Below are 24,085 nucleotides of genomic sequence, written 5' to 3'. Positions count from 1 at the left end.
AAAAATTAGTTATTTTCACACATTGATAAAGAGAGACGACACGTCGGAAAATCATTGATAAATGGATGGTGTATGTCTCTAAAATTAAACTTCCAAACTGTCTAAACTTCAATTTACTGACCGAATTCGTTAACTATAAAAACTGATTAAGATTGTTTGGATCCAATGAATATGGAACTCAGATTTAAATTTTAATATTCTGCAGCCACTGAAACTTTAGGCCGAATAACCACTAGCTGAAACTTCTGAAATGTTTTCACTTGAAATTTCCCTTCAAAGTTCACTGTTCAACCTGTATTACTTCGGTGAAGTTAATAAATAAACCGTGCATCCTGAATTCAACTTAAACATTAAACAGTCGAATATGGTCGAGAGGATAATTTAAATGGAATGAATTATGACTTGATTGTTTTCAATTTTCTATGAAAATTCATAATGACTGCCATTAAATCTTTAGGAGAATGGTAATAGCCACAGATAAATAGGTAGCTTTGTGCAGACAGAACAATTCAACAGCCATTTAAATTTATGCACACAATTGTTTAATCTGCAAATAAAGTGTACCGATAAATAATTAAATTTTGTTATTATGATCCAGGAATATTTAGTAAAGAGTGCTCTCTGCTGCATTCATATTATTTGTACAAATGCATCCATTAAACAGTATTCATTCTACAATAAAATTATTGTGAGTATTATGTACACATTATGTATGAGTATAATAATCATCAGTTCATATTGTATGAACGGGTAGTGTATGCTTAAAATGGAAATAATGGTACTTTCATGCGTAAATATTAATCAATTTGGAAATTTTTTATTAATTACATTTTACAATTATGTGGCATTCGTTTTGGTTCGATTTCATCGTACAAATAGTCACTTTATAGGCCATTCGCACACTGTAAAGTAAATATCATATACAGTGTTCGCCAAAAGAACCAGTGGGGTACTCGAATAAAAGGCGCATGAGAGTGACGCAGAAGGTGGGATGGATATTAAAAATGTGATTCTCCGACTAGCACCACATGGGCATCATCGCAAATTTCTCGAAATTTGTCATTCTTTTACTTACTAGGCCCCACCTCTTGGGTGGGTCAGGTCCCTTGACTGGCTTTTTTTTCTATAATCCCAGTCTTAGTTTTCCAGCCATTTTTAAATAAGGTGGTGTTTTTGAGATAACAAAACTAAAGTCACATGAAAAGGTGATGTCTTTTTTATTTAGAAAACAGCAGATTCACATGCTTCATTTTACTCATATTTATTTAATTTTTTGAAGAAACAAAAAGAGCTATGAGTTGTAGGTCCAGCGAGCGATGTCTTACTCCTAATATGAGTCTCCTATATAGTCTACTAAAAGCGCTGAACAGGTGGCGCATTTCTTGCCTGTGAAAAAAACTCATGTGAATTACGGCCCTCGCTTCGCTCTGGCAAAGTTCACACTAGTGCAAACACTTTAGGAACGAAAAAAAATTGTCGTATATCGCAGATTACCAGTCCAATAAAGTCCAATGTTCGAATTTAACCTCAGGAATTACGATACTGGTCGAAAAGACTTCATATTTTCAAATCTGTAATTTTTGAAGCCTCTGAGAATTACTCGAGTTATCGTGTTATCAAGCAAGCAAGATTGTTTTAGACTTCTAGATTGTTCGACCAGAAATCCAGATTCACTTACTCGTCGAATAAGAAATTTTTCTGGAAATCCGTTGCAAAAATGTCGTAACAAGTTATGTTTACAATTCCAATTACTCCAACCTCACTACTCCAATATTAACCATCCACAAAAATTACTTAAGTTATCACGATAACAAGGAAAAGCGTCTGAGTATGATTTCTCCCATATCTTGTAAAAACGTTCACAAAATTATAGTTTTACTCTTTACTCTTTTACTCATTACGAGTCGTTTATATTGTCTTCTAAAAAGCACTATGAATGGAAGGTACAGCGAGGTACGTTTAACTCCTAAAATGAGTCTACTAAAAGCGCTGAAAACGCGGCGTATTTCTTGCCTACCTCTTGAAAAAATAAAACTCGTGTGAATTACGGCCCTCGCTTCGCTCTGGCCGCAAAGTTCACACTCGTTCAAACATTTTAGGAACGAAAAAAATTCTTTTAAGAATACGATTTCACCCAAAAATTGTCGTATATACCAGATTACTAGTCCAATTAAATTGCAATGTTCGAGTTTAACCACATGAATTTCGCTACTGGTCGAAATTGATTTTTGAAGCCTCTGAGAATTACACGAGCTATCGGTTTCTCAAGCAAGCAAGCAAAAACTCTTTTGGGAAGTACTTCTAAACTGTTAGACCAGAAAACCAGAATTTCACTACTCGTCAAATAAGAAATTTTTCTGGAAATCCGTTGCAAAAATGTCGTGGTATAACAAGTTATCTTTACAATTACTCCAAACTCACTACTCCAATATGTCATTTTCTGTCAATTAAAACAAAAAATTTGAAAATCGGGTAAAAATTACTCAAGTTATCGCGCGGTAACAAGAAAAAGCGTCTGTGTAGAATATCTCCCATCTCGTTGTTCGAATATTATCCATCAGCAAACTCAGCCTCAAGAGTTTCAATCTTCGTCGATTAAGACAAAATCTTTGAAAATCGGATAAGAATTATGGAAGTTATCGCGGTAACAAGTAAAAGACTCTCTTGAGAATTACTCCCAACTCATTACTCCAATATTGCCCATCCACGAACTTAACCTCATGATTTTCATTCTCCGTCGATTAAAACCAAAATTTTGAAAATCGGTAAAGAATTACTCGAGTTATCGAGTCCACAAGGAAAAGCGTCTGTGAAGAATTTCTCCCATCTCGTTGTTCTAACATTATCCATCTGCAAACTCAACCTCAAGAATTTCAATCTTCGTCGAATTACACAAAAAATTTGAAAATCTGATAAGAATTACGGAAGTTATCGCGGTAACAAGGAATAAAATTCTCTTGAGAATTACTCTCATCTCATTATCCCAATATTGCCCATCTACGAACTTAACCTCATGATTTTCATTCTCCATCGATTAAAACCAAAATTTTGCAAATCGGTAAAGAATTACTCGAGTTATCGAGTCCACAAGTGTACGGACGTTTTCTGTATTTAACGTTTTTTGCCAATGTAGAACATTTTCAAAATATCAAAGTGAACTTAGCGTTACGGACATTTAAGGGTATTTTCTTTCATAAGACCCTGACTTTCAGTCAAGGGAATTATTACTTATTACTTATTATTCAAACAAAACGTTAGATGCTAGATGCGAATATATTACAGCCAAGTATTCCGTCCGTTAACTGGGTCCTTCTTACACTGCAGGGATCAAAAAATCAAAGAAAAAGGTTTTTTCTAGGAGGTGAATGGGAAAAAGCATGGAAAAAGGAGCTATCTGAAACGGTTGTTGGCAGCGATGTCATCAACAATGAACTGTGGCATGGATCTACACGGAAGTACAAATTAGGCCGGAGTTTCTGGCTTTATTCCCTTGACTGTAAGTCATGGGTTTTACAAAAGAAAATACACCGTTATGTAACACGTTCACTATGATTAAAAATATATGGAAATGTGATGAAAAAACGTTAATTAGGCTCTCGCATATGAATTTATTTCAATTCCATATACCAGGATCAACTAAAAATTATTCTACACGATGCCAAAAAAATGTGTTGTTAGACCCGTACGAAGTACTGGGGTCTTATAGGTTTACGCATACGTTTGTAACACGTCGAATTGGACTCCCTGAGTAAGGGGAAACCTATTGTGGTTGTCTAGAGATGCCAAATCCGCGAAAAAAAATGTCCGTCTGTCCGTCTGTCTGTCTGCACGATAACTTGAGTAAAACGCATCCGATTTTGAAAATTCTTTTTTTTCCCGTTTGGTAATGTCAAAAGACAGGCTAAGTTCGAAGATGAGTGATTTTGGATCGACCCCTCCCGAGCTGTGGCCCAATAAGTGCTTTACGGTTTTTCGAAGATATCTCCGGACATTTAAACGTTAAACTTGTAAGTGATACGTCAAATAAAAGGTATTTACAATACCGATCGACAAAAAAAAAGTTTATGGAAATCGGATGACCGACTCGTGAGTTAGACCCCTTGGTGTGGAACAGGCACAGGGCGGCAAGCAGTTTTTGCTGGCTACTCGGAAGTACAGTGAACGTGGTGTATTTTGACAATATCTCGAGTAAATTTTGACCGAATTTCATGAATTTTTTTTTGTTTGAAAGGTATTAACGAATGTAAAGCGTCGGTACTATTTCCGGTCTCCTAACAAAATGGCTGCCGGCGGCCATATTGGATTTTAGTAAAATAGAAATATCTTGGGAAAAATGGTACTTAGAGAGTTTCTGTTAACATGGAAATAATTTGTTATGTGTGTGGGGTTTCAGGGATTCCATATACGGACATCTATATATACCTGTATACAGCTATATTGAGCTATATACAGCATATAGAGCTATATAATAGCATATATTTATCTGTGAAATGTTTATTTATAGTGAAATATAGTTAAATATAGCGGTATAGCTGTTTAAATAGGAATTTATGAAATTTGTCTTCGTACGGGGCTGTCTATATTGCCTCTGGCAATTTAGTTGTATATGATAACAAGGCAAAGAGTGGATAATGTAAGTGATTTTAAAGGGAGAATAGTTTCTCAGCAGAGAAGAAAATGAAGTAAGAGAAATGAAGAGTTTCACATTAAAGGCTTTTGATACGAATAGGTGTCTCGTACGGGTCGGCGTTAGCTATGTTTTTTTTTATAAAGTCGATTAAAAGTGACGAATTTTAATAAGAAAATTTAAAGGGTCAAATTCTAAAATTTAAAGGAGATTCGGTTTGTGCACCAATGTACATTGTACATTCGACGAAAAGGGTTTCCATATAAATTTTTGTCACTTGTTGCAAAATAGTTATTTACGCAACCGAGGTGCCAAGTACTTTATAAGACTCTAGATCTGTAATTATGACACGAGGCCGCAGGCCGTTGGAGTTATTCTAGCGACTTAAAAGTAGATTTTAGTGGGTTCAATAGCCTACTATGATGAACTTTTGCATGTTCCTTAATAATACGCAAATCGCAAGGTATATTGTCTAAAGACCTTGGAAATGGAAGTTTGGCTTTCAGTTAAAATTAGAGTGACCTTGTAGGACCGTGTTGCGTTTATTTGATTTTTGTTAGCGATCAACTGCAATGCTAATATATTGTCACTTTGTTTTTGTATATTCGTATTTTGCAGTATTAACTCGGCGCGGATTAGTTTGTTGAACTAGTGGAGGCGCGTACGCTTACATCAAGTTTATAGTTAGAAATGTTCGGACTAAAAATGTCATTTCAGAATTTTTAATTCTTTTGAAGGATGTGCTGCGACACGGCTTAATTGTACCGAATTGAAATCTATGCGATTTTTGCCTTTTCCCGCATCTTACATTGTCTTGTCTACGGCTTCGAAACAGAGAAAAGTAATAAAATAAGTCAGTTCAGTCTGAGAGCATTTTCAGGATGCGGTCGATCTCAGGTGAATAAATTAGTCTACAAGCATATCCAAATATTTGGTTAAATATTCTCTGTTGTCGGTGTATTAATTACAAAATTCCCTATTTCTTGCCCAAGTTGTTTTTAAAAAAAATGTTACCGCATTCTCTCTTCCACTCTTGCACGTACATTGTGTGTACGACAACAATTCATGCCTATACGTCCAGAATTCTATATTACGTGTGCATATGTAAGGCAAAAAATATTCAGAAAGGTAAACACACATCCCAATATTGAAGTAAAAATTCGTTAGCCCTATTTAGAAATTCATATTTTACGGTCTTTATTACGAAACAAGGATATTCCACACACAGCAGAGATATGTATATATGCGGTACATTATCAGGTCACGCCGTGTTGAGACTACCAAAAATTATTCATTTGGGAACCATTTAATTGGGGGAGCATTAAGGGGTTGTGACATATATTTCTGTTTCTGGCTGTAGCAATATGTATATATATATATACAAACGTTCGTTGTTGCGCTAATCCATGGGGACCATTCTGGATGTGGTGCATATAGTCCTCTATTTACTGGTAGAAATTCGGCGATACACAAGAACGGGAAAAGTTTTCTCATGCTTTGTTATGCGAAAATGTTTTATGTAAATTGCGACGTGTGTAAGTAACATATTGCTATAATATACCATTGTAGGTAGCAACTGTAAATTAACACGCATATTTGTTCTTCATAAGATACGGAAAATGTAAAGTTTGCTACAATTATAATTTAAGATTATTAATTTCCTTGGGAAAAGACAACAGATTTGAGAAAATGTCCTCTTCACATACACACACCGTGAAACTGTAATGTAGTGGAAATGGGACCATCGAATGCAAGTTTTGAACAGGAAACAGTAAACTTTTTCATACAGAGTCTGGAGGAGCAAATGACTTTTTGTGCTTTGCGGCTGAAATTGAGAGAATTTGGATTTTCTCTCGTGATTTGTTTTCCTCGCATGAAAGTTGGATACGTATCTGTCTCGGTCGATTGATGTCAGACAAAATTGTCTTATGACAAATAATTTATAAAACATCTCGTTAATCTACTACAATTTTCGCCAGCTTTACGGTGCTAAGGGTCATACACAGTTCTATTTTCCATCACATGAGCTATTTGGATTGGTTGAAATTTGTAATGAATGCGATCGTTTTAACTATATCTTGGAATACGTTAGATTTACCTGAACCTGAACTGAAAATACCTGAACTTGAACCTGTTTTGACCTATACCAGATTCAATTAATTTTGGCCAGATCTTAATTTACCTGAAACGAAATGGGTAATTCCACCTAATTTGTGATTTTTCGAAATATTTTCACCAAATGAAAAATTATTTCGGTAAACTTTTTTTTTCCACTCCACTCAACAAAAAGTACTACGTGAGAGCAAATAAACAAAGAAAAATTTGAAAAAATTCAATTTTGTCTCTCACACGGAGTCCTTTTTTGTTAAGAGGAAACTAAGGCCTAGGTTGGTGGCCGGAAATCTCGGGGAGATACCACCATAAAAATGCATGTTTGTTTTTAGCAAATTTTTGAAAATTCTAGTTTATTTCACGAAACCTGAACCGATTTCACTAAACTTTTTTTTTTGCTGAAAGCTATTGACAAGACGCGTAGGGCGTAGCGTGACACCAATATAAGGTCATCGGCATAACGTCTCGGGGAGATATGACAATAAAATTTTTCTCAAATGATTTCTGTAAACTTGTTTCCTTTGTAGACCCGAACGCTATAATCCACAATTGCACCAAATGACACGAAATTAAATTTTTAGAAGATTTTTGGTTCATTCTGCTTCGGTGAAATTACCTCGACCCAAACGTTGCCAAAATTACATTTTTTGCAGCATATGACTTCACGAGACAAATACCTTTGGCTCGATCAGGTTAGTTGGGTGAGTGAAGTAGGCGAAATCAGCTTCCCAGTGTCATCCTCGAATTTTGACTCGTCAAGGTTTGTAATCATTTTTTTAAACGGTTTTGAGCCAAAGCAACATTTTCTGTGGGGCAACAACCACCAATTTTGAAAAAAATATTTCTGGTTATTAATGACCACCGAAAAATATCACTTTTATAGACATATCTTCCACAAATTTTGGGCTACCAACCTCATATTGGGCTTAATATTGCGCGTCTTGTCCATAGCTTTCAGGAAAAAAAAGTTTACAAAAATCGCTTTACATTTGGTGAACATATTTCGAAAAGTCACAAACGTGTAACGCAACTAACCGCCGACTTCTTCAATCGCACAGGTCACACTTCGCAGGCTAAAAATTCCAATGAGTATTAGAAAATTTATAGACTGATTTGTTACCGCAAAACATAGCCAACACAGCTCACTCTATGCCTCAGAAATGACGAAATTTGTATCACAAGTAACCCTGGAATTACCAATATAGGGTTCACTGATCACGTCACATATGACCTTGATATAGTGATCACTGGTTAGGTGACACCTGGCAGGTTCAACTGACAAATTGTATGCAAATTTCGGATTACCTCAAGGTTCGAATGAAACCAGGCTTGGATCCGTTCAGGGTTGTTTTCTAAATTTATCTAACCGAACTTGAAATTTCAGGTAATACTGACCGCTGTCGATCAAAAAGCTTTACTGTTAGTAGAAATGTTCAATGGGGTGATAAAACGGAGGAGTACTCGAAACAGGTTAATCAGATTTGGGAGATAAATTTAATCTTCTTGTGAATGACATTGTTGGCAGTCTTTTCCATTCGCATGTCGTCAGTTTTAGCCTCAGGTCTTTTCGGCAGCAGAGACATCATCAGGGTCACAACGATTGAATATACCACAAAACATAAAAGCGGGGCTTGTATCAAGCATTTCGTTTTTTTTTTATAACCTGAGAGCCAGACCTACTAGTAAAAGAGACGATTTAAGACCCGGAACAGGTCAGGTATCCCTTACAAAAAAAAAACCGTTATATTACCGCAGAAATAACGATACCTTTTATAATGCCGGTGTCTTTAAGGGGAAAGCTCAGTTAATAAATTTTTTTCACTCAGTTCAAATAACCTCATGCCATTCGGTGAAATACTCACGACCAAAACACATCGAATTTACCAAAACCAAGTTTAGTGAAACATATTTCCAACTACTGAGAACATTTTTCTTCAATCGTTTAGTATCATCTAAAACTGTGCAACAAAAAAACATAGCAAAACCGATCGAATAGGCATAAAATCTTCGCATGTAAATAAATGGGAGAGTTTCATTCGAAACCGCCGAAAAAAATGATTCGAAAATATTAAACCCATAGCGCCATCTACATGTCAAATAAAATCAAATTTCATAGACGTCACTGAAATCTGTCACCATGCAATCTACTGTCAGTTGCTAGTACTGGTGTGTGTGCTACGGTCTCGGTATTTTTATTTTAATCGTATTTTAAGCGAATAAATAAATTTAAAAAGTGTAATCAAAATCGCGTAGTTATGCAAAAGTGTACAAACAATATGGTGTGTAGTTTAATTCAATTCGGATAATCAAAACATCGATCACAAACAGCAAACCGTTTTGTGTGTGTTTTTTTTTAAACATCTATGCCATGTAAGTAACTCACTCATCGTACGGATTTCATTTTCCATGTAAAAGAACCTCTCCCTTTCTCTATGCGCGACCACTTTTTCCCAGTGTGAACGTTTTTTTTTGTATTTATTATTTAGGTGTATACATATGATTGTATAGGCTCTGTGTTACTCGCGTTGATTTTTTTTTCTTCTTTTATTTATTTGACAATCCAGAAACGAACAGATTAACTTTAACATATTGCATAAATTGCAACACAACTGCCAAGCCTTTTTCTCATAATATTCAACTGTTTGATTCAAATATATTGTACATTGCGAAGTTAATGTTTGTTGACAACAAATTGCTTGTTTGTTTGTGATAAATTTTATGGTACAACAGAACGTCTATTGCGAAAATATTGTGTTCAGGCTACACCTACGGCAAAATATTGTTCTTACCGTGTGTTAAGACATTCCAAACAAAATCTGTTTCCCTTCATTTACTTGTAAAATGCCACCACATCAAACACTAATATCATTGGTGTAATTATGAATTATACCTAACTGAAACGGGTGCAGTTCATATACAAATACGTCTGTAATGCACGTAACCTATCTATTTAACCGAAAGTATACAATTGCCAGTTATGCTTCTACACATTTTCTATGCCTTTCTCCATCGATATGCCGAGATGTGTAATACTTTTATGTTCATTTTATTGCTTTATTATTGTGTGTGGACGCCGTCGTTTGTGGATGAAGGGTTGGTGACCTCATTTTCCACAATCATTTAGGTTCCAGTTTCGGAATTGTCTTTTCTTTTTATTGTTTGCTCATTCTTTGCCATTCCTTTTCTGCGTATACATCCTTTGCGATGATTAGTTTGCGTAACACCCGGGAGGAAGTTATTTTAGTGTAGCATTCAACGCTGTATGCCATTGTCTGGCAATTGTTCATTTGGAACATAATTAACGAAACGGAAGGAAAACCAGACACCTAATCAATATTGTACACCATTTCGAAACAGATTAGGTGTGTGGGTGTTCCTTTTCTTCCATTCATTGATTCAATTTCATTCAATGATCAGCCTTGTTAAAAAATAATAAATTCAGCCTGTCATATGGCAAGAGCTAAATCACTGTGTGTCGTGAGTTTATTTAATTTTTTTTTTCTAATTCTCTGTTCGCTATTCCAATGTGGGTCTTCTGGAAATTGTAAATTTTTGTTTGGTGGCCATGTAACGCATTTACTATAATAATGCAACAGAGGAGGAATATCATATTACGACGCATGATGGAACAATTCATTAAGTTTGTGTAATTTGATCCGTATTGTTGGACAGTAGCTTGATTTTTGGGCAACTGGTTGATAATGATGCGCATCAATACACGTCGGAATTATGTTTTAACGCTTCAATGCGTCGTTTTTTTAATGCAAATCATCGAATATGAAGGAAATGTTTGATTTATGTTTAATGCGATGCGAATGAATCTGAATCATTAAACATCCAGCCAATCTCTTTCGATTATCCGCAGTTGTAGAACTATAGATGTAGAGTGATAGATGAACCTAGCACTGAGTCAATGTATAATTTTCTTATCGCTCCATGTTCAGTAGCGCGGTCTTGCAAAACGTGATATTCATTATGTGTCATTGAGTCAACTTGGTGTATAGTCTTGCAGAGTTCATTACTTCGTTTTTTGACCGGCTGTTTCGCGGTTTTACGAATGATCAATTGCAATATGCTTCAATTCCATATGAAACAATCCATGACCTGTCCCGTGTCTAACGAGACCTTAAACCAAAATAGTTTGAAATCTATAAGACTTTTTTTAGAGTATCGCTGAATTCGGTCTACTAAGAGATGAGATAAAGTTCCATGAACGTTGCTCAGAGAAATATTTTGATGTCCAGGTATTCAAAAACGACATCACAGGTCATGGAATCAACTTGAACACTTTGAAAGATTTGTGTGCAATAGTTTCCGCAAAATTCAATCAATCAGTATAATATGCCTAAATGCCTTGTATTTCTCACTCGCCATCCAAAGCAGACGCATTTCTGTTGATTTACCTTTGAATTTACCTCTTTTTTCTGGATTATAGACTTGCTAAAAAGGCTTGTACAGACTTGTATATCGATCGCTATTGCTTTCTCGTGTATTTCTACACCTTCATCAATATTCTTAAATTTTGCCAACTTAATGGCAACTGAAATTTGTTCGTAATTAATTTTGAAGGTCTCGACTATACTTCAACAGTTATTCAAAGCTTTTTTTTTTAATTAGAAAGAAAAAAATCACTTTTGCGGCAGACTTTATGTTTTCTTATTTAAAGATGATTGAACGTGAGTGAACAATAACACAAATTTATTCGATTATCGTGTTTTGTCGAAGTTTATGCAAATTGATGCGTTCATAGAGTTTTTCATTGAATACTTGCCACAAAGTAAGTTTCGTCGTTCATTTTCGCTTAGTTGCGTTTTCGTTCTGACTCAATGGCACTTGTTGTGAACTCATCTTATGATGAGTGACTAGGACTATGCGATAAGATGAAAGTTTTCTTATTTTAATGCAAAAAACTTGCGTCTATTTGAATGAATGGAAATGAAGTTTTGTCCATAAAAGATAGTTTTATTTGTTGCTACAAGATAACGTAAATGCTATAAAGAGTCATGTCGTGCGAAAATATACAAAATCTACTCAGAATAATGAATGGGTAATTTAAAAAAAACGTAAAATAATGAGATTTCACACAATAAATTAGATTGCAGAAAAGAATAAGGCTTGATTTCCACTTACAAAAACAGGGAGCCCACTCCTCCTTGATTCCTTAAATCTCCTTGATTTTCAAAAATCCTCCTGAAACCTCCTTAATCTCCTCAAACTCCTTATTTTTAGTTTCACTTTAGTTAAAACATCTAACATTTTAATTCTGACTATGGAACCATATATATTCAAAACCGTTCCTCGCTTACTTCACCAAAAAAAGCTCATGAAACCTAAATATATCAACAAATGAGATCGATAGAGCTAAAAGGTACTTGCAAAACCCTATTGCTTCAATTGTTCTTTTCATCGATTGTGTTGATGCTGCTGGCAACTTAATCATTTATTGTCAATCAATTGTTAACTTTCGTCTGGTGTGTATCCTGTTTGAGGAAAGTTTGGCCATCTGGTTAAGTTAGCCACTGCGTATTTATTCCTCAATCATACACTCACGGAATTTGGAAAACCAACACATTTTCTGTTCTATGTTTTACTGGTTTTTTGTGAATTTTGCATGCATTTTTATATGGGGAAATCAGAAACTCAAGTAAAACACAGAAACAGAAAATGTGTCGGTTTTCAATATTCCGCGAGTGGAGGAATGCTGATCCTGAGCGAGGATTTAGCGTAAATAAATTTGTGTTTCCCGAAATTTCAAGGAGCAGATCTTAGAAGAAACGATTGCGGCTATTCGGATAGGTAGAATACTTTGTATTTCTACGATAAAGTGGAAGATTTTCCAATTATTCGAAAATTGTTAAACCTCTACTCGTCGGCCCGTAAAAGATATTTTTTGCATTTAGATGTAGAAAAAGAGCGAAAGACGTTATTAGCAAAATCGAAACAAAACGAGTCAGACAAAAACGAAAAGCATCAGAAAGAGGCCAAAATTTAAAGCATCGAAGCTGAAATAGCAGATGGGACTTTAAATTTAAAAGTCGCCGAAAAGTTAATTGATGTTGGTAACACTTCGTCAGCTGTAGTTAGCCAATGTAAATTAGATAAATCGTCAGTGGCCAAGGCACAGATGATTTTAAATTCGGGCATTACAAGTAGCAAGAAGATAAAATCAAAAAAATAAAAAAAGACAAAAATTTAAGTTACTTTTTTGGAAAAATCTTCGATAAAATATTTGTGAAAAATTCGGAAAATATTTTCCAAAGAATATTCTCTTAGAAACACCAAAAAATCTACTTCATATCCTTTATATGACTTTGGAGAGTCAAAAAAATTTCGAATTTATCAAATTTAATCCAAAATCTCATATTTTAAAACTCCTGAAATTCTCCTTAAATTATCGAAATATTCTCCTTTATTCCTTAAAAAGGAGGCCGAATTTTGAGTGGGCTCCCTGCAAAAAAACCACTACGTTTTGTCTTCGTTTAGCTAAACCACGCCTTTTTCTATTGGTTAAAGTGTAAACGGAGTGCTTTTTTAGTAAGTGGAAATCAAGATGAATTACATGTTAGCCTAGTCGATTCTGATTCACATTGGAGTTTCAAATGACATGGGAGCTTTTGACTCACATTTAATGTTTATATATGTATAATATATTATAAATAATAAAATAGAAAAAAATATTTTCACACAATCTGTTAATGCCAATCGATTCCAAACTTTAAAATATATTGATCCAGAAAAAATATGAAAAACCACATAAAACAGCAAAGATATCTCAATTTTAGTTTTCATTTCCATCGCAAAATAGAAAAACTGACAGATCGTAACAAAGGAGAAAAAAGCTCTCTCTGGCGTATAAATTTATACGACTAATGGCGTGGATTGTATTTCCGGCTTTTGAATTACATTGGAGCTTTTAACTTACATGTGAGCCTTTAGCCGACGTTGAGCTTTGTACCACGTCGAAGCTTTGTCCCACGTTGAAGCTTTGTCCCACTTTGAAGCTTTGTCCCACGTTGAAGCTGTGGCCCACGTTGAAACACGTTGAAGCTTTGTCCCACGTTGAAGCTTTGGCCCACGTTGAAGCTTTGTCCCACGTTGAAGCTGTGGCCCACGTTGAAACACGTTGAAGCTTTGTCCCACGTTGAAGCTTTGGCCCACGTTGAAGCTTTGACCCACGTTGAAGCTTTCGAACAATTTGTGAACTTTTAACTTCATTCTAGCTTTTGATACACATGTGAGATTTTAACACACATTGAAGCTTTTATTCACATTTGAGCTTTCTACACATACTTTGACTCACGTTCGAGCTTTTGAACTACACTGGAGCTTTTGAACCACACTGGAGCTTTTGATCCACACTGAAGCTTTTGATCCACACTGTATCGTTTGACCCACACTGGATCATTCGACTCACATTTGAACCCCCATGTGAACTTTTGGTACACGTTTTGACACACAATGAAGCTTTTGAGGCGTCAAAATTTAGAATTCCGAACAAAATTTAAGGATGTGAGTTTGCTCACTGATAACAATGACATTCTACAACATTTTAGGAATATTCAATAATTGTCTAGTTTTACTTGTTCTTTGGAGTTTACGTGTATACCCAAATCCGATTTTGTACTGTTACAGGTTAAATTTCGGTTTGGCGGAAAACTCCGTTTGAAATTTGTTTTGTAGACTTGGTGTTCACATAGCTGCAGACGGCACTGACTCCATTGCATGTATTATTGATAATCCGAACTGATTAAAAAAATAATTTATCCCTCCCAGATACACTAAATGTGCGTTTGTCAATGGCTTAAATATCGTTGCAATAATGTTAAATGAACAGAAATGCATTTCATTTTTATTTCATTCGATAAATTACATTAATTAAAAAAAGAGAAAAAAAAATCAAAAATAAACTACCTCAATTAATATAGGTACAGTATAGGTCCTACATTTTATTGTGAATATTCACCAGTATTTTTGATTAAAAATTTATGGTTTTTTTATGTTAAATAATAATATTTATTCCAGTAACGATAACGACATGCGTTGTAATTATATTCCAACATTCGATTTGCGTTTTTTATTGTTATTATCATTTAAATATTTACTACACACACACGATAAAAAAAAACGTCTGCTCAATAGATCTCAAGGAGAAATTTTTTGTTGCTGGATTTTTCTTTCTCAAAACTTAAATTATAAATAAATCACAAGATATCGTTGCGTGGCTAAAGCGTTAGAAAAAAAAAATGTAAATTCAAATATTTTACATTTTCGTGATCATTAAAAACTTGAGATCTTTATTTGTGCTCCACAGATCTCACATGTTTGAAGTAATACTTTTAAGTGCCAAACTCTGGTATGATTGATTATTACAGGTTTGAAGGGTGAATAAAGAACTATTTGGCTCATTAAGCTCATAAGGCGTACGGTAAAATACCATTCGGATACACTCACTTTCATTAAGTTAAATTCAACCAAATTTGTGTAGGTATTCAATTCAGCTGATCTACTCATTCAAATTTACTGGGAATAAAACCAATTTGTTGTTTCTTCTTCTCCTTCTTTGTAAAAACCTCACTGCAAAGTGCTTAGAGCTTCCTTCTAGTTTATGTGACTCAAAATTTCAAAAAGTAGTATCTGTGTAAGAGTCTCGTTTTGAAACGTCTGAATCTGAATTCAATTAAAGTTATTGATGAGTGTGATTCGCACAGACTTACGAAGAATCAATTAAATCAGAAATGTACACACAGGAGAAAATAGTTGAGGGACGAAAAAGGTAATGGCAACTTTCCAAGTGAGAAGTAGGGTTTCGAGATATCGTGACTTTCGGTTGATTTGACCGTTAGGCAAAGTCTTATCCTTACAGAAATCAACTCAAATACCAATTCATTCCAACATTCGAGCAAAAGGTGCCAGTTGGTAACCATTAAGATCTTTTGGGCAATGTCATACCATTACTTTCCTGAGGGTTGTGAACACGTTGTGGTCAGTCACGTGTGATGAATACGCCTTATAAGTATAGTATCGGAGAAACTTTTGTGTGAAAATATGGAGCCCGTTAAACAGAACATTCGTTTAGGACGGCCGAAATTTTTCGTAATTTTTTCTCATTATCTCTCTGCTTTTGCTCTTTTCCAATAGTACGTAATAGAGATATTTAACAGAAAATTGGAGATTAACATCCCAAACGATTTTGGACAGTCAACGAAATGCCATTTTCTGTTCAATAGTCTCCTTCTATCAGCCTCTTCTTTGTGATCGGTTGTCTGAACATAATTTTCCCTTAGTTATTTGTGAGAAAAACGATTCACCTGATTCAAAACTTTTTCATTTCAATGGTTTCATGTTTCTTCCCATTTTTCATTTAAATCACTCACAACTCACTGTGATGACTATATATATTGATTTGCTATCATCAGCTTTATTCGAAGCTTTCTTCGTTCCCATAAAACAACAATTAAAGGCGAAAGCCATTCACATCCAAGCAAAATAACGAATCTCTTTCATTATTTAGTCCGTTGTATACGGTTCAACTTCAACCATCGACTTTAACTTTCATATCCCTGTTCAAATAAACTGGTTTTATATTTTTTTTTTCAAATATTCGTTTTTATTACAACCGTTATTGTTCACCATAAAACAATAAATGAGGAAAAACACAGAAAAAAAATCCGGCCAGAAAAAAAAAGAAAACTTGAAAACGCACCCTTCACATTCCCCACATACATACTCCATTTACACATTAACAATCACATAAAATTCACAATTAACTAAAGGTATTTTCCATTCAGAGTTGTTTATATATCTTTTCCTTGGCACGGTGGCACTAAAAATGTTACAAAGAAAAAAATCTCGCTCTCCTTTCCGAATAGTGTTGTAAAACAAAACAGAAATACAGAAAAACGCAACATTTTAACGGATATTATCAATAAAACTGGAAATAAAATGAAATTTTATTAGCCCATCATAATACCTATATTGCTTCTACTTCATCGTTCATCGAATCCAGCGAAAGAAGAAAGGAAAAAAGAAAAAAAAACCTCGTCGATAGAATGGAAAGAAAAATAGTTCACATCACCTAACACAAGCAAGTTCATTATTATCTTCGCGAGATATCTTTACGATTCCGTATATTGTAACAAGGGCAACAAAAAAGTAAAGTTTTATTATCTTGTACGAGCTTATATGAAGTTGCAATTGAAGTTCGCTGTTATATTCGAACGTTCGTGTGTTACCATTCCGTACAGGAGTGTTTCTAATGGCTGTGGGGAGTATGAAGCAAATTTTGCCTGCGACTATGAATTTTGTGTGTATTTTCTACTGCATAACATTATAATTCAGGTTTATCCGTAGAATTCACCGGTATTGTATTCTATGCATTGGTGCAAAAGTTAGAAAATAGAAGCATAGGAAATGGAATTGTAATAACCAACCGAAGAGTTAATTAGACCTGGAAATGGGTTAGCTGTATTACGACTCGTATTCCCAATTTTCTCTCCGTCTTTATCTACATAATTGTGATTGCGGCATTAGCTGGGTACTGAGTACACAATGTGTACAACACATAAAATTCTGATTTTTTTCATGGACTGACTTGGTATTTCATTTTTCTTTTTTCCGTCATTCTACTCAGGGCCAAGTATCGAGAATTTTATTTACGGAAATTACAGGAAAGGGAATCAAATGTCAGCCTAATGTTGCTTCAGCTGAATCACTCATACACACAAAACTGATTATGAGATGATTGTTTGTACAGATTTAACAGTAACTGATGGAAATGCATAAACATGCACATAAGTTTTGTTTGTATGAGTGAACCGGCTGAAGCAATATTAGGCTGAAATTTTATTGTCCTTTCCTGTACAGAAAACTACCGATTTCAGAAAATGTTTTTGGTAAATTTCTGACACATTTTGTTAAATTTCTTGTAAACTTCAGGAAAGTTTCTGATAAACTTACGGAAAGTTTCCGTCAAACTTCCGGAAAATTTCTGGTAAATTTCTGGAAAGTTTCCGTCAAACTTCCGGCAAGTTTCTGGTAAATTTATGGAAAGTTTCTGGTAAACTTCCGGCAAGTTTCTGGTAAACTTCCGGCAAGTTTCTGGTAAGCTTCCGGCAAGTTTCTGGTAAACTTCCGGCAAGTTTCTGATAAACTTCCGGCAAGTTTCTGGTAAGCTTCTGGTAACTTTATGGCAAACTTCCTGAAAATTTCTGGCAAACTTCCGGTAAATTCATTGTACACTTCCGGTAATTAAATTTCGTCAATTTCCAGTAAATTAAATTCCCAATAATATGCCCTGGCACAGTTGCTATAAAACTGTCTGAATCATAAGTTGTAAAGCAAGATAAACGACAGAGCTTTCAGCGTAAAATGATAATAGATTTACAATATTTGAACACTCAGTCTTTTTCATGGTTACAACGTTTTGTTCCAACAAAATCTCATAAAATATTTCAGGCCTGTTTCCTCGAGACAAACAAAAACCTCTTTCATATCAATCTCAGTTTCCTCTTCATAATGAAAATTTTTCACCCACAGAAGAAGAAGTAAAAAAAAAACACATCAACTTTCCGCCAACGTATGTATATATTCCATACCGTTAACGATTTGATATAGCTGCTTGCTCCAGTTGAGTTTATTTGAAAATACGTTCATAATACGAATTCTCCCCTCGGTTGATTGATTGATTCTGTTTACTTTAAAAAACCCGTAAGGCAATGTTTACGTTTAATTTTTGAGAAAATTTATTTTGTTTGCTCATTTCTCGAAAATGTTATCATTCTCGTCAAATATTAAATTGAATTTTACGACTGGAAAATGGCTTTTCTTCCAGACGAAAATTTCCGTTCACATTTTCTCCTGGCACACAATTGCATTACATCTTTTAGATACTTAGCAACCACAACTGAAATTGTTGATGAAAAAACGAAAAAACAAAAAATTTAATGTGCGAGTGGCGTCCACCGTTAATTGCTTAAAAAGCTTAACGAAGTACAAGGAAATTAATAAAAAAAGGGAAAAGTTAACAGAAGCACTAAGTTTTTAATATGCTGAGAAGAAAATATGCGGCACCATTTGCATTTATTAATTTTTTTTCCAGTTTATTACATCCTTTTATTCATGCAATGCGGACGTCGTAGAAGTGTAGTCGTAATGAAACCGTGTAATTATTTTTTTAATTGTAAAATTTATGGATACACCAATTACATTGGGACTGAAAAAGGAGCTTTTTTCCGTAACATTTTTTTTTCGGCAGTGATATACGTTATAGTGTACAAGTACATGGTACGACCATAAACAAAACGTTTTACATTCACCTAATGTAGGTATATGTCTGATGGAAAAGTAAAACTGAAATCAAATCTTTCGCATTCCCATCAACGCCATTAAATTCCTCTCGTTTATGTCGCCAGTAAACAACTAACCCAATTACCATAACGGTGGTACACACAGCTCTCAAGACTTTGTTGGAAATGGTCCCATCATAAACCGATTAAACCAAATGGAGTACCGAAAACGACCTCTAAACAGTCAGTCAGTATCGGTCGTGGCGACGATGTGAATTATTCTGGAAACGTACCATGTCCTCTGACAAAAAGATTTCTTTTTCCGTTTTTATTATTTAAAAAGACGCATAAGGCATAGGAAAATATCAGTCGGCAAATAATATTGAAATTTGTTTTCTCGACATGGTGCTGTGTGTTTGGAAAGGGGCCGTTTCTCTATTATATTTAAATAAATTTGCTGTTTGAAACCCATTTTGTTGTATACACCGAAAATGACTATTGAATTATGTTTACGGAGACGACAGATTTTCATCCGGGCCGTAATGGTAGCCATTTTCCCTTTTTCGGGCTGCTTACATAAATGTTTATTGGTTTTCAGTGGTGGAACGTGTAGGCCCTAATGATCTCGAAATTAGTTGCTTTGAGTAAGTAAGATTCTCTCTAGGTCTTAAACCCATTTATTGGAATTCATTTGATGGATTTCTTAATGCTTTCATTTCCAAATTTGAAATAGTTTAACTAGTTCTTCATCTTGGCATTGCTATTCCATTGCATCTGGTGCTTCCATTAAGAAGGTCACTTATTAGCACCTTATGAACACGATAGTTATATTGATCTTGTCGTCGAGTTCCGGCCATAATTTTCTAAAAATAAACAAGCTTATCGACATGCTCGTGAAATATTCGCGAACCGTTTCTTTACCTGGAATCGGCAACTCAATACCCATAGCTCTTGATAACCACTTTTATTCGTAACGATTTTCAGACCACTGATAAATTGTAAATTGGCATCATTTCGCGCAACTAATCTCAAATTGGCATTGGTGTATAAGGTGTTTGAGTCCCAACATCCGATACCTGGTGGATAAACTGTGCCGAAAAACAAATTACCATTGTTATCCATAGCCTGGACCGTAGTCTGTGTAGTTTCTCTGAGTCCCATTTGCTAAGTACACAGATCGATTACTCTCATGGAATTTGGTCAGAACTTTTGTTTTTCATATTTTCATACCACAAATTGATTGGGATTAGTAATTGGGTTCTGCGCCGGCCAATAGTTCACATTGTCCAATACGCTCAATGGAATTCTGCTTTCAGCTGCACTGGCAAGAGAATGGAAGAATAACTGCCGGTTGGTATCTGTAATTGTTTTCCCTCCCCCAATTAATGCGATCTTCTAATTAGCCGTGTTCATTTTCAAACTAACAAGTTTTTGGTGACAAAGCTAGGCCAAATACACCATCCATAAGATTGAAACTTTCTCCACCAATCACAAAGTTGCTGTATTGTTGAAGTGGTTTCAGATGCGTCGATTGACTTTCCGTTCGCCACGATCTATTGTTCTTGTAGTCGAACACAATGATTCCAAAACCGGTTACATCGGCTATGTAAACCATTGAATCGTAACCGTTACGAACATCTACAACCTTCGAAACACATCCGCAAAATTAGTATTCGTTTATCAGAAATTCGTCGGGAAAGTCTGACTTACAGGTGTAATAAACAATGACATGGTTCGATACAATGAATTAGGGAATATATGAACGAATGGCGGAATGGACGTTGATCTTAAGTCAAACATCACTAATTTTGCCGGGCACACTTGTATGTCATTGATGACACCGCTATCCAATACCCACAATCTGAAATAGGAAGTTATTTAGTCATCAGCAAACATCCGTAAATATCACGATAATTGTCTGCCATTCCGAGACTTTGCATTGTTTTATTCAAGCTTGAAAACATTTAACTACCTTTGATAGCTGTCCACCTATTTTTATCGAATAATTTCATTATCGTCTTGACCCATTGCAGATTATCACTAAAAACTTACGAATACTCGGAAAACATTTGTAAAACCGTTACAATTTCCTGTTTGTTGCCAGTTGTAATCAGGGAATGGTGCAATAACGGGTCCACCGGCAGCGTTAGCACCCGTTATTGTTCCCAGAGTAAATGGAGTCCCATCGAAAAATCTTGGCATTGTAACAAATAGTAGGGGTGGTGTAGCTGAATAACAATTTTTCCCGTTTTACATTTTGTGGCCGAAGACAATGGGATTTTTTTTTCGTTTCACATACCTCCATAGTAGACATCAATATCGATGGGAAATGAATTGCCTTGTATGTATTGCCCATTTCTTATTGCCGAATCTCTAACAGCTGCGCTCGGAAATTGAAATTCCAAATATTTCCATTGATATTGGAGATTTATGTCCAGATTTTTCTGTGCTTCGATCGCCACAAAAGTTGTTAGTAACAACAGGAAAATTGATATTTTTTTAGATATCATTATAACAACGATTTCTGATAAGAGCTAACCGTTTCAGCTATTACAAATTGTCGAACTTTTATGTTTAAGTAACTTATTTGAACTAAGGTGTTCGATTAATTTTCCTATTTATTTTTTCTTTATCACAATGTTGTTGTATCCGTCGCTGTTTCGAACAGTGTTAATTATTCGCAATCGTTTGTTTGCACAAGTGGTACCCATTTTTAATTTTGTTCTAGCGTCGTTTACAAAATGTTATTGGAATCGCATTGAATATTTATGATTTTACGATTAAGAGCTCTAAAATGCGTCAACAAATGCGAAGTATTTGGACTTATTGGAACTCGTGTCAATTTAGGGCAGTAAGATAAAAAAACAATTTTATTGTATTGTCGGAAGAACCTAATTGTATTTTATTACTCTCCTTATGTCGATTAAATGAATCAGAAACCGATATAGCAACTCAATGATGTCACTTACGCTCCAAAGCTAATCTCTGTTTTAGTGTCAAGTTTAACCTCAACACAACAGAATGTTGTGATTTTTACCCACAAGATGTTTGTACCTCGGTTTAAAAAGACCCTAGGCCCAAACACCTTGTGTATTTCATATAATATCTCCTGATGGTTAACAAGAAACCCACTCTGGTAAGGCATTCTTTTCAAAAACCGAGATCGGACGCATTTTCTAGTGGAATTTGTTTTATGTAGCTAGGTAGGTATTCGACGCTGGAAGCCAAAACCACTTCAAAAAGAAGAAAAAATTAAACTTTTGTGGAAATTTATCCATGTAAATGAAACGTACAGGGTTGTGTGGGGTGTCATTACTCATTAGAAAGGTAATTTCATGTGTTTTCGGGGCAAATGGGGTCTTTAGGGTATTTAGAAGCATCAACCTTTTTAATGACACCTTACACGTCCCTGTACGTTTCATGTATACCTGTAGAAATTTCCATAAGAAAAGAACATGTTTTCGGCTTTGATCACATCCCATTTTCCACACAAGTTTCGGGAAAGAATTTTTTTTGAAAGCCAAAGTTTTCGAAGCATTACTTAAAACATTCCTTTAAATCTGTTAGTTAAATCTGGTACTTCTTTTGTTACAAGTCAAAAGTTTTGTCTAATCTTTGATGGAAAATCTTTAGTTTGGTAATACGTTTTGTTACAAAGTTCACTAGAGCTCACTCAAGCTTCAGAGTTTGGGTAGTGGCGATGTGTTTGGTAGCTGCAAAGATGCACATACTGAATGACTAGTGTAATGTAATCTCAATACATTGAATTTGTGTTCGTATATCTATCTGGCTCGTGAGTCACGTTAAACGAGTTCAGACTGAAGTTGTTATATTGATCGTAAAAGGCTGTTAGTGAGGTCTTAAAACAAACAAACAATCAAAATCGTCTATTATTTTTACATGCTCCTGCACCGAAAACCTTCCATTTCAACAAAATAACCATTTTTTTCGGTGACCTGATCATGTAATATATTGTACGTAGCTCGAACGAAAAATGAAAAATCACGTTTTTGCGTGGTTATTAACCTCGTCTTCGCCTCGGACTCCACTTTTCCACTTTTTCGTCCTTGTTACGCACAAATTTGTTATCGTCGTCGTTGTCGATAACCATTCCGGTCCAGACACATCGATGATTCTAGTTTATTATTGGAATAAATACCTAAAACTTGGACAGTTCAATTCAAATAGGACTATCATCCGTCGTTAATTACTAAATGTATATACGTTGTTCACAGACCTTCATTTGTTTCGCAAATATGAACGGCATATATGCTCCGCGCGTTTGTTTTTACAGGTGCCATGTGCCATAGAACTACTACATTTGCTTCAAAAACTTCATGGAATTTGTTTTTTTTTCTATTTTTAAAATAGAAACCTGTGGTGGTTAGGTTTCTTGTTTAATGACAACACGTTTTATCGAAACTGATAGTGGAGTTGAATAATATTACATCACCCTTGTCATCATTATTCCAAGCTAATTTGAAACGAAATCATACCGAGGGGCTACGTTACGTAATGTTGAACGTAATAAGGTCTAACAGTATTTGTTTATTAACTCCCTAACTTTATTATTGTGCAATAAATAAGTGCACACAAAATCAGTATTTTCTGCCATATATCTGCAAAAAAATAGATTTTATTTTGTTAATTTGCTATTGCAGCAGCTTGCACTGAAAATATAAAAATAGTAAAATTGTTTGTTGTCGGCTGTCGGTTGATATCAAGCAGTTTAGCTCGAGTACAGGAATTGAATCCAAACAGAAAACATTTTTTTTAATAAAAAAAAAAGTTTTGCTGAAAATTCCACGGGACACGATTTGCATATTAAAATACTATTTCCATTGAATAAAATTTCTTCTCTTTTTTTTGTGTATTTTCGAATGCAATAAAAACATTGCAATGATAAATGACTGGTAGAGTAAACCAGAGCTGGTGTATATTTTCTGTTAATTAAAACTGTGGAAGTTTTACGGTTACAGAACTGTTTAACAATAGTATGCTAACTAACACCGAATATCGTGGGAAAAGGAAATTCAAATAATATTTAAATTCAGAAACCGAA

At 34.9% G+C, this 24,085-nt stretch overlaps 2 protein-coding genes across 2 annotated transcripts in view; one reads left to right on the top strand and one right to left on the bottom strand.

The window, feature by feature from the left end:
* Window positions 1-8,894: 8,894 nt before the first annotated feature.
* Window positions 8,895-24,085, top strand: part of LOC119072068 (uncharacterized protein CG43867) — a 178,504-nt gene continuing 163,313 nt past the window's right edge. The window contains exon 1 of the mRNA XM_037177217.1: window positions 8,895-9,109. The gene's annotated coding sequence lies outside the window, so the exon portion shown is untranslated. The remainder of the gene's footprint in view (window positions 9,110-24,085) is intronic.
* Window positions 19,683-21,638, bottom strand: LOC119072182 (major royal jelly protein 2-like). Its single transcript, XM_037177345.1, has 8 exons — window positions 21,323-21,638; window positions 21,076-21,251; window positions 20,996-21,012; window positions 20,734-20,884; window positions 20,449-20,668; window positions 20,254-20,381; window positions 19,945-20,187; window positions 19,683-19,886 (listed from the first exon to the last, which is right to left on the bottom strand). The coding sequence occupies exons 1-8, from the start codon at window positions 21,531-21,533 to the stop codon at window positions 19,770-19,772; spliced, it is 1,263 nt and encodes a 420-aa protein (XP_037033240.1). The 5' UTR covers window positions 21,534-21,638; the 3' UTR covers window positions 19,683-19,769.

Source organism: Bradysia coprophila, chromosome II (genome assembly GCF_014529535.1).
Source record: "Bradysia coprophila strain Holo2 chromosome II, BU_Bcop_v1, whole genome shotgun sequence".
Lineage (NCBI taxonomy): Eukaryota > Metazoa > Arthropoda > Insecta > Diptera > Sciaridae > Bradysia > Bradysia coprophila.
Note: the sequence above shows the minus strand (reverse complement) of the source record. Positions and strands in the feature narration are given on the sequence as shown.